Source organism: Candoia aspera, chromosome 4, assembly GCF_035149785.1.
Source record: "Candoia aspera isolate rCanAsp1 chromosome 4, rCanAsp1.hap2, whole genome shotgun sequence".
Classification (NCBI taxonomy): domain Eukaryota; kingdom Metazoa; phylum Chordata; class Lepidosauria; order Squamata; family Boidae; genus Candoia; species Candoia aspera.
This window is the reverse complement of record NC_086156.1, coordinates 99,558,542-99,570,256: the sequence shown is the minus strand read 5'-3', so window position 1 is coordinate 99,570,256 and position 11,715 is coordinate 99,558,542. Positions and strand designations below refer to the sequence as shown.

Below are 11,715 nucleotides of genomic sequence, written 5' to 3'. Positions count from 1 at the left end.
ACTGTGCCCACCTAACATTCTCAAACAGCCAGGCCTGTTACCTCTTCTCCCAGCTCGTTTGCATCATCCACCTTCATCTCTGCTTCCTTCTCCTATTTCATTCCCTTTTGTGTAAGAAATAAACATCTCAATCTGGGAAGTGTGAAGCCAACACTCCATTCACAGAGCTCTCATTGCTTGGTGAGCACAGGCAGGAAAGCCCATGTTCAAGTTACCACCTACGTTCATAATTCCCTTGACGCCATGAACTACAGTATTTTATCCACAAATACTTTTTATTGGATAACGCTGCAGTAAGATAGGCTCAATGCCCCACCAGTCTGTGTGGCAGGAAAGCCGTCCTCCACACCTTAATCTTCCTCCTCATCATCTCCGCCACCAGCACCGCCCTGGCCCTTCTTGGCGTTCTTCCTCTTGACCCGGCCTGGTCGGCCACCACCGTAAGGCGAACGGAGGGAGAAGTCAATGTGCTTTTGGGAGTCTAGCCGAACAATGAAGGAAGGGATATTCACCACTTGCTTCCTTACACTAAAGGGGAGAGAGGAAATGATTAGACTAGTGAATAAATAATGCTCATGGGAAATATATGACAACACGTATAAGCATTACACTGCCCAAAGGTTTCCTGAACACACAGCCTACTCTCAACTTGCCGAAGTCAAAGCCCCAACTGCCACTAGCTTTAGGGTTACGTGCAGAGTGACTGCCAAAGAGGCTTCCTGATTCATTCAGAACCTAATTTCACTCTTTAAAGGAGCAATCATTACTACTAGCAATGAATTATACAGCAATCAGACCTGTGTTACTGCTGACTGGACGGGAACCCATTCGCCCAAGAAACCAGCTTTGCTATCACAAATTATCATGCTTTGTAATTTTAATCTCATTTTATCCCCCAACACCCAGCCCACCTCCAAACCTTTTAAAATTGCCTTGCCAATGCAAGCAAGGTAAGCATTCAGCGCTGGAAAGGAAGCAAAGGACCAGTTGCGACTTGCAAACATCAGAGCCTATCATGGCCTTGTTACCTCCCCACAAATATGCACTTCACTAGAATCCTATACTAATTCACTCAGAAACCAATGCTGCTATTCAATCAAGCTTACTCATTAATAAGTGCCTTTACTGAATGTGTTGTGATTTCGATCACACAAAACACATATGGAACAACATTCCAGAACTGTTCAACACACCGGCATACCATGGGAGAAATTTACATGTGAAATTTACTGTTGCTGCCTGTGTTACGTAAAACCTAACTAATGCCAGTAGTAAAATATATGTTTAATAAAGGGAATGGGCAACTTGTGGCCCACCTGAAACTGTCAAACTACAACCCCTGGCAACTTTGACTGGAGCTGCTTTCTGTAATTCAGCAACCGAAGGTGGCATAATTTTCCCCAACCCCCCGTTGCAAAAGCTGCCAATTTACGAGTCCAAAATGATCACACCAGGCTGCTGCTGCACTTGCTAAGTAGGAGCAGTACTAGGCGTTACCTCGGCCACCCACGTGGCAGACCTTCACAAGGTGTACGGCCAAGCCGCAGTGAACCTTGCCGAAATCTTTGAGAGTTGTTTTGACACTATTCTATCGAGCTATCCAAGGTTTCGATCCACAAAAGGATGGTGGGTTATAAAGGCCTGAGCCAGGGCCACAGTCATTGCTGCATAGGCTACACATAAAAGACATGGCAAATGTTACTTCAGAGGAGGTGTTCTGGTGCTGACACCCAATGCCAGTCCACAGTTATCTTAAACTTCACCCTCCCCCACACTCTGGCTCTCAGCAGCATACCGGATGTGTCTCTGGCGGATGAGCACTCGGGCGTGATGGATGGACTTGGCCAGGCCCAGTTTGAAGACCTGGGTCTGGAGACGCCGCTCCAGGAAATCCTCAATTTTCAGACCCAGGATGTAATCCAGTTTCATCTTGCCCTCATCCAGCACCCCGATTCTGACCAAACGGCGCAGCAAGGCATTGCCTGAGAGAGATTTGAGAGACATCAGCAAACTGATGGGGTCTTTCTATGTGATGTTAAAAGAGACAGTGTTCAGATTAATGTATTTATGGATGCAGAATTCAAAAAGATATAATTGCAGTAAAACTGGCTATGCAAACTAATACAGATTAAACAATCCCAGGATACAGAAATGGTGCTGGGACAGGAAAAGCAATGTGGTAGATTGTGGACAGTATAGTGAATAACTTTGCATGTTTCCAACCGAGACCTTGAGATTAAAGTTCAAATCACACCTCAACATCAATTGCGTTCCCAGAACATATTTAGTCCAATCAGTCATTAACAGGTGGTTCTGCCAATTCTCAATCACCTTAACTGGCCCAAAAACTGAGACTACAGAATCCCTACCCATTTATTTCAGAAATAGTACAGTATCCTATCAAGCCCTCGCACAAGGTGAGTACTAACAAGGTTTCATCACTAACCCCTTTCTCATTACTCAGGCTGGTACGCTGCTTTGGCCACGGTAGCCCATCTGTTTCTGGCTAGTATTTTCTCACCTTTCAGACATTGGCAGTGAATTCTTTAATAGACAGGCGCTCTCTTTATTTTTTAAAAGAAGGATGAGGTATGCAACCTGGACAGGATGGAGTTACTTTAACCCTGTACATAACCTAGGTCTGTTTACAACTAAATTGTACCACCAGTATCAGTGTTAACTGACTGGCTCAATTAATCTCTTTTTTGGTGTTTCCATAACACATGAACTCTCCTCCCCTGATCCCATTTAACATGTTGCAGAAACCAGGCCTTCATATAATCTTGTAACACAGACTACCTATCTTAAAATCAGATTAGCGATTTACAAAGCTGGTATGAGGAGAAAAAAAAAAAGTTAAGCACGTCAAGGTACTCAGCAGGCTTCTTCAAGTGAGCTGAAGTAAGTGATAGGCCCCGAAAGGAACAGTGCCACCAAAGCTGTTGTGCAGGACCTAGTTTTGGTGTGACATTACCTTCAAAAAGGCGCCGCTGATCTTTCTCATCCAGGGTGAGCAACTCACGGGCAGCTTTGCGGATCTTGGCCAAAGTGAACTTCACTCGCCATACCTCACGCTTGTTCCGCAGCCCATATTCACCTAGTAAAATAATTGTAAGGTTTTAAATGCAGTTACTTAAGGGCCATAGCTGTTCAGTCGAGAACAGATCCTTTCCCCAACTGGTACAGCTTTCTCAGGATTAGCCCCATCCCTCTGGAAAAACTTGCTCTTGAGGTTAGTGCATCTCTACCCTTGTGGCATTTTGGAAGTTGACAAAAAATGGAAAACAGCATTTGGACTTATTTGACAGCAGCTACGGACTGATTTATAGTTCTTAATAGTTTTGTTGTTCATTGGTTTTGCAGATAGACGTTTTACCTCACGTGGCTTAAGCTGCCCAGAATTGGAAGATAAAGAGACAAATAAATTCTGGCAAATAAACGAATAAATAAATCTTACCAATAAGTTTCAGCTCCTGATCAAGGCGTGATTTTTCAAAAGGCCGCCTGGGGGTGACATAAGTCTTCCGACATACCCAACTCCTGGCAACAGGCATTCTGGCCTAAAGAGACAGAGGCCAGGCCTGTAGACAAACAATACAACAATTTAAACAGATGCAAACAGTGTAACAGATTGAAATCGTTGGAGAGAACATTACTATTTATATGTCCACCCACATTTGTGACAGTCAACTGATAAACAACCTCAGTTCTAAATGGCAGTCTCATCCAGTATCAATTAACACTACCTAGTTATCTGCATGACTATTTCATAACCAAACTCATCCTTCAATTCATGCTAATTCTTGAATGAGAATATCATTCTAAACAACAGTGAACTGCACCAGCCTTTTATAAACCTGTCTTATCTCAGCAACTCATTCTCCCCGGCTTCAAGCCAGAAACATTAATCTCCCTCTTCCCCTTTATTTGACTAGCTAGACATCACTTCAGAGGAAGGTGGGAAAAATATTTCCACAAACACACCAAACCAAGGAAAAGAAAATTTCCCAAAACAGAGATGGCTTAGACTTGCATGTATGACAGTAATTGCTGCAACATCTGGATAAACATGGTGATGCCCTATTTCCAAATTAGGGCAGGATAGGATCTCAAAGGGATGGAAAAGACCCCCATACAGCAGGTGCAGAAAGTAAAAAAGACAATGAAAAGAGCTTTACTGATACAAGCATTTTTAAAGCATACTGGGGGGAGATGGGTGGTAATAGAAATTTGAATAAATAAATAATAATACTGTAAATCAGTAGGAGGTAAAACATCCTAGTTAATGGAAAGGAATGGGATACATGTAGATTTCACAAACAGGGGCAGCCTCCTCCCACCATTTTCATACCTAGGTTTATTTCACACCACTTCACCCCCATTTTTTAACTACATTCAGTATTCATTTAACCTGTGCTGTTTTCTTAAATGTCCTCAAGGGAGGAAAATTGTATTTTAATATATTAACAGTTCAAAATACCAGCAGCTTGTCCTGTATGGTTAAGGCCTTAGCTCTCTATACCAGTGTTTCTCAACTTCGGTAACTTTTAAGATGTGTCGACTTCAAGTCCCAGAATTCCCCATACAGCCATGCTGTCTGGGGAATTCTGGGACAACATCCACACATCTTAAAGTTGCTGAAATTGAGGAACACTGCTTTTACAGAATGCCAACCAGCATCCAGCCACTCGCCAAATGACGCTGGATACAGGAAGAATCATTAGGCTAACTCACATTGACAAGGATTTCAGTAAGCATTCTGATGCATTCCCTTTCACGATCTTGTTTTTGTTTAATTGTGTTTAAGTGGTCTTGTAGAAGGTTTTAATAGTTGGTTTTATTGTACTGCCCTGAGTTACTTTGTGTGAGAGGGCAGGCCATATACATTTGACACAGTACAAATAAATTATCTCCCACCTCCCCCAAACGTCAGAGATGTCTCAGAAATAGGGTTTTTTTTAACCCTGTTATCTTTAGCAAGATGGGGGACGGTAAATTCAAATCCTTTCCCAAAGTAGAGTTCCCCATTTAGAAACGAACAAGTTACATGGATCAAAAGAGAAGCCACTAATTCCAGAAATGGACAGCAATAAAGGCGCGTTAACTAATTAATTAACCTTCAGACCACCTAACGAAAAGACCAGGCCCGGGAAGGGGAACATGCTGCTAACTCCTATTATCTCTCATTCTCAGCTATGCTGGAGGCAGCGGCTGAAAGCTACCATCCAGCAACTGCAGATGGGCAGGACGGCCACGATCCCGGCGCGGGAAGTCCCTGCCGAGCTCGCAGGCAGAATGAACGGGCCCCGCTTCTGCGGCCGACGCACGTGCAGGACGCGGGGATGGGTAGAAAATGGAGGCTCGAGCGCCAAGCTTCTCAGGCGCATGCGCTCCACCACTTGCCGGCGCAGGCCCCGAGAGCCGTCTCTTATCGATCTCTTTTCGATCACAGGCCGCCGCCGCCCGCTTACCCGGTTCGATTCGCCAACGCCAGTCCCAGTCGGACCTCTAAGCAAATCTCCCTTACCTCCCACCACAAACGCCGGCAACAACCAGGAAAAAAAGGAAGAGAATAGCCCGAGGAGGCTGCTTTTATAGGGCTGTGAGCGGCTCCTCCTTCTCTCCCCACCAACCAATAGTAACAAGAAACTTTTCACGCCTGGCCTATTGGCGGCGGGGAGCTCCAAAGAATAACAGCCAATGAGCGTTGGATGTTTGTACGCTAGAGGAACTGGCGAAAGGGCCAATGACGAAAGTACCACGCGGCGTTACGTTTCCTTCGTCTTTAATGGCTGCGGAAGGAGAACTCGCGGTTAGCTCCTCCCGGCGAGGGAATGACGTCATCGCTGGGGATGCATGACATTCTAAGAGGATTCTGTCTTCTGTTGAAAGGGTTTTCTCGTTTTCTAGCCAACATCTCAAAATCGTCCCCCAGCGCTGGGTTCTCGAAATAGGCTGGACTTCAGCTCCCATAATTCTCAGTCGGCGCCATTCTGGTGGAGCAATTACGGAAAGTGTCGTTTTAACAAGGCTACCTGTGCAGGTTCATCTAATCCCCAGGAGTCAGTCACGACTCGCGAGTCTTTACTAGCGCAAAACATCTGGACCTGCGTGGAAAACTTCCCCCTTCCAACAACGTGCGGCGTGTAAAATGGGTGATATGCATAGTGTGTGTCTGTGTGTGTGTGTGTGTGTACACATACATACATAGAATTATGCATACCAAATCATTCACTTTAGGTTAAAATGATCAGGCTTGTCATGGATTTACAGTGATGAAAATGCCTAAACATTTCCTGTATTGATTCTTTTCACTCTTCCCCCATTCACTTCAATATTTCTTTTGAGGGTTTTTTTTCTGTAATAGTAAAGTTGTAGGACAGAATGTTTTGATACATCAGCATCTTAATAGTCACTGTATTATCACAAAAACACAAAACAATATATTTAATTAACATGCAAGTAATGTATTACGTTATTATTACACAATGAACATTATTTTCTGAGGGATCATCTTACATCTTTCATTGAACCAATATTAATGCAAAACATTAATAAGCCCAAACTGGACAAATTCATAGAGGATCCAGCTATCAATTAAAATGGTACCAAAAATCCACATCGCTCCCCTTGTTTATTTCTGTCATTCCTGGTCATCTGGATTTCTGCAGCCCAGATATTGTAGATGCTCTGTCTTTCTTTCTTCTTTTACAGTCAAGCCTTAAACCCTGGTATATTTCTCACTTGGCTCTGGTTCTTGGGAATAGTCTTCCACCAGGATAATGCTTGGAATCAGATCATTTAAAGTCCAAAACAGCATTAAAACACTTACTTTCCATGGGCAGCTGTAAAATTGCTTTAACATTCTCACCCATCACATTGAATGTATAGAGCAGGGGTTCCTAAAAACTTTTTTGCCATCATACTTCCCTTTAGTGCAGTGTTCCTCAACCTTGGCCACTTGAAGATGTGCGGACTTCAACTCCCAGAATTCCTCAGCCAACATTGAGTTGAAGTCCACCAATCTTCACATGGCCAAAGGTTGAGAAACACTGATATAGGTTGATGGTAGTTCCATGTTGCACTTCAGTGAATGGTGATAATGGAAAAAACAGATGAAAACTTGTGCAATGTTCTGAATGAATGCAATACAAGGGAAAAACATACTGTAGATATCATGAATGAATGGGTGAGAACAAGACAAGAGAATACAGAACAAGTAAGAAGACTATATACAAACCCAAGAATGAATGAGAATGGTGACTATTTGGTTAGTACATGCAAAGAAAAAGATCTGTTTGCTTTGAATACATGGTTTAATTTTTGCATACCTACACATGGCAAAGGAATGAATATACATTTAAAAGCATGAGAGATCTGACTGTTGAAAGGTTTGTGAAGGATGAAAGGGTGATGGGAGATTCTGAATATGGGACAAGGCATTATTTGGAAGTATTGCTGGTGGATTTTGGAAAAATATGGACATGGAGGAAAAGCAGGTAAAGTGAAAGTAAAATGACTGCAGGAAGAGAAAGTACAAATCCTATATGAAAAAGTCTTAGAAGATAGAATGATTAGAGAATGGACGTGAGGAAAGAGAATGCGGAAGCTGCTTAGGAGAAAATGAAAAGAATTACAGTGCCAGAGGAGTGTGTAGACATGCCCATGGTGTGCATAAAAACATACTGTATACTTGATGGAATGAGTTTATTGATGAGAAATGACAAGTTGCTATGGACGAATGAAAGGCTGTGAACAGAGAATGAATGGCGGCTGAGTGAATGTGGCTTGAGTACAGAAGTGAGCAATCCATCTGAAAGAAGTACATTGAGTCGTACGGAGAGAATGAATAAAATACTTAAAAGAAGAGTGAATAGGTCAAGAGGAAGGGGAAAACTAAGAAAATTGTTGTGAGATCCTTAAAAGGAAAGATGGCAAAAGGCAATGTATGGGCATGTTGGAAGCAAGGATGATTTGCATGAATAGAAAGGTATGGAGAGGTGTAGTGAATAGTGCTAGTGTAAAATAAATTTAATTATATTTCTTTTCCTTATCTGATGTCGTAAGGTATTTGGCTTATTATTTCCCACTCTGTTTCTGTGGCATGCACAATGTTGCTTACCCCCAAAGGGAATAGCATGATGGAAAGACATACTGTGTGCATATGAAGAGAACATGTACTTGATCTCCTTGGTGGAAAGACGGCATATTTAAGTAATGAGTAAAATAAATGGTATCTAAAATGCCCACAGCGGTTTCTGCATGGAACCCTGGAGAAGCTCACTGCTGCTGCTACAGCTGATCCATGAAATGCATACTGTACCAGCATGGTGTAGTTTGTTACAAATTAGGAACAAGCAACTTTTCTGTCACGAGAAGCTGCTTTTTTTTTAAAGTGAATTGCATGCCTCTTTTAGCCTGCAAGGGCATATACCCAGGGTGAGGGCTGTCAAAAAAGTCAAGATGGTGGCTATGGCACACCACTGTTACATGCATGTAAAAAGTGGCAGGGTTTCAATCTGGCAGCCATAGCGACCAGCCATGGCCACCAGCTTGTCTTTTTTGACCTCCCACACAGATGTCCCTGCTCTTAGGTGTCTTCAACCTATCCGAAGCCTTAACATGGAATTTGATTTACTTGAAAGGTCAGTCCTAATCATGCCTCTGCCAAGGAAATTTGCTGCCTGCTTTCAGTGGCATAATTTCCAGAAACTTTGGAGGACTATTGAAAAAAGGTCCAGAAGACATAGGTGGGATAGAAGGTGGGCTCTCCGTATTAAAAATCATTAAGCTTTTCTTTGAACATCCAAGAGGCTGATTTTAGGGAAGACTAGGCCTAACATACAGTACATAGGCTGCCAAAGTCCAGATGAGCACTAGGTGGCAGCAGAGAGTTGGACTTTTCTGTATCTCATTGCTGCCATCTAGTGGTCATCTGAATTTTTACAGCCCCATTCTTGTAGCTCTACAGAAGATGCCACTGGTGCAACTGGGAGCTGGTATAATTCAACTGTTTTTGGTATTCATGTTTGGGTTGCAGTTTTAAAAGAGATTTGCAAAAAGAATTGCACCACATGTATTTTTAGGGAAACGTCCATGCTGGTCATTGGCTGATTTGCTGTCCCCTGCCAGATCCTTTCTAAAAATAGCTGGAGACCTTTATGTGTGCAATTAAAAAAAGATGCAGCTGGCGACAATCTTAGATTCGGTCTCATGGCTGCCTTGGTTTGGAAAGAAATAATATTCTGAAAAGCACTCATTATAGTTAAGGAAAAAAAAACCCTTGTTTGGGTTATATCTGCAGAGTTCTTTACCCACTCTGGACTAGATTGAGGCTGTTGTGCATTTGAATTTATTTATACTCTGATTATCATCTTTTTCTTTAAAATGCTCTTAATTATATAAAGATCAGCAGCCATAATCAAAACCTAACTAGCAAAAGAGTATTCTAACGATGCAATGTGTGCTACTAAAAGGAATGATTTCTGGATAAATATTTTTACGCTATTGAACATATGTGAGCAATGCAGCTCTACAGACATGTACATCTTATTATCCAAAGTGGTTAAAAACAGAAAATTAATTTTAAAAGAAAGTCATCTCCTTGTATATTTTTACTTTCCAGTTCTTTCCTGCAGAAGCTACCAACCTCTCTTTCTTGGTCCCCAGAGGCCCTTGACCATTTCTGGAAGAAACCAACAGCACTGATACATATCTTGGGATGAGTTTTGGATTAACGCCCCATCCACCAAGCTCCAGGTCCCAGCTCTTCATTTCACAAGACCATACATCAGCTCAGTTTCTCAGTTTTCGAATAAAAGAGAACAAGCCCTTGTAGACCCCAATGTATAAGACAAAATATATGGGTCCTAGGCTGCCCAATCATTTGCTGAGAAGGGAGCCTGCTCCTCCCCCTTCCTGCCCATCAAGTCACAGTGGTGATAGGCACTACATGAAAGATGTTAGCCACAGAGGTTGGGTCAGAGGAAATGCCTGGTCCATTTTGATGTCAGCTTTTGCACCACCTTCTGGAAAAAGATTATTGCCCAGAGAAATCCAGAATTTGAGTGGCTTAAGTAGGAGCAGGAGTTTATGATCTTGTAAGCAGAGGTGTTATTTAACACAGATCTCCTGCCACCACTACCACTGAAGTGTCTGTGTAAAAATTCAACCTGCCAATGGTAAATTCAACCATTTCCCCATAGTGCAGAGAAAGGCTAGCATATGGGGATGCTATTTCATGGTGGGTCTGATGACTGTTGTAAAATAATGTATTCTGGTCACATTCGGTGTGTTCTTTATATAGAAAAACTGAAAAAATAGATTAGGAAATGCTATATTTACTAATATTTTCTTTTTAAATTATACATAAAATGGTAGGCATGTTCTATATTTGGAAAAACATCCAATCAAGAATAAATTAACATGTGAAAGCATGGAAAATCTGTCTCAGTACTTCAAAGAAGTAGAAACTGGTGATTATAATAGTTCTTCAAATTCAGAAAATGAGACTGAATAGAGAAATTTTATGGGGCAAAAATGAATATTTTTGAGTCTTGTTTCCCTCCTTTTCGCAGCTTTTTCCCCCCCTGAAAATGAGTGCTTTTTGCATTTGCCACAGTAGAAGCCATAGACCAGAATAAAAAATGACTTTTTTTGTTTTACTTACAAAATAGCCTTTTCACAATACATTTTCACCTGTCAGCTTCTTTTAAAGAGACAGAAATGATGTTACATGCCTTAGTGTTCAATAACTTATATCTCCATTGCAACAAAAATTAAAAATTAGATTCAATGACTAAATTTATAAATACTGTTGGAATAAGTATAGTTTTCAGTTTTATACAATCAACATGCTGTTATGCATAAATCATCTATAAGGTCACAACATTTCTTTACATGCCCTTAAAATAATTACATTTATTTCAATTATTCTTAAATTATGTCTTTTTAAAAAAAATCCTCAATGTCCAAATTTCTGGAAATTGTGTATCTCTAGTGGTGGTGGTGAGGAGATTTAGACAATGATGTACTCATTATCACCTGAGATGAAATTCCATGGAATGCAATGATGCGTTTGCATAGCTATCTCAGTCGGATTGCTGCATCCAGTATTTAAAAAAAAAAGACTCATGCAGTCAATGGAACAATACAGATGGAGCAAATAGAAAACAATGGATTTGAATGTAATGCATCTAACCAACCTTGGCTGATGCCAAGAAAAACTAAGCTGAGATGGATCAGCTTAGTATCTGGATAGAAGTCTCATGGCTGTTGCTAGACCAGGAAGCTGAACAACATCCTGGAAGAAAGCAGTGGGAGACCTCTTCCATACTGCTGCCAAGAATTGACAGTAGTTATATAGTTAGTAGAAGCTGAGTTCAACTAGAAAGTGTTTTTGTTCTTTTCTAGTCCCGGATCAGAGTGTTCCAAAAGACTGCGATGACTGGAATACTCAACTTCCCATTAAATCCGACTCGTAAGCATTTACTTAGAATTCTCTTTAATGGTGTGTAGCATCCAGCACAAAGAAAAAGCTGCAAATGAAAAAGCCCGCGCTTTTCCCACATTATCTTCAGTGAATTCAAATCCCCCCCCCTCCCCATCTCAGGTATGCACCCCCTCCCCCTCGTGCCAGTTAGTGTAAGAATCTGCAGCTGTCTTCAATGGCTCCTCGCAAACGACCTTGGCATTGCAAGGTAGTCCAAACAAGAT

General features: G+C 41.7%; 1 protein-coding gene across 2 annotated transcripts; it reads right to left on the bottom strand.

Moving 5' to 3' along the window:
* Window positions 1-256: 256 nt before the first annotated feature.
* Window positions 257-5,572, bottom strand: RPS9 (ribosomal protein S9). Of its 2 annotated transcripts, XR_010067835.1 has the most exons (6): window positions 5,472-5,572; window positions 3,458-3,581; window positions 2,975-3,097; window positions 1,796-1,982; window positions 1,498-1,673; window positions 327-528 (listed from the first exon to the last, which is right to left on the bottom strand). XR_010067835.1 is itself a non-coding variant. In XM_063301205.1 (5 exons), the coding sequence occupies exons 2-5, from the start codon at window positions 3,552-3,554 to the stop codon at window positions 351-353; spliced, it is 585 nt and encodes a 194-aa protein (XP_063157275.1). In that variant the 5' UTR covers window positions 3,555-3,581; window positions 5,472-5,565; the 3' UTR covers window positions 257-350. The 2 variants fall into 2 exon arrangements, 1 of the variants encoding a protein (XP_063157275.1); XM_063301205.1 differs by lacking the exon at window positions 1,498-1,673 and having other exon boundaries at window positions 257-528; window positions 5,472-5,565.
* Window positions 5,573-11,715: the final 6,143 nt, after the last annotated feature.

Coding starts and splice junctions, on each gene's coding strand:
- RPS9 (XM_063301205.1), bottom strand. CDS start 3,554: ATGCCTGTTGCCAGGAGTTGGGTATGTCGGAAGACTTATGTCACCCCC. Junction 3,098..3,457: donor TCAGGAGCTGAAACTTATTG/GTAAGATTTATT, acceptor TTATTTTACTAG/GTGAATATGGGCTGCGGAAC. Junction 529..1,795: donor ATCCGCCAGAGACACATCCG/GTATGCTGCTGA, acceptor TCTCCCCTTTAG/TGTAAGGAAGCAAGTGGTGA.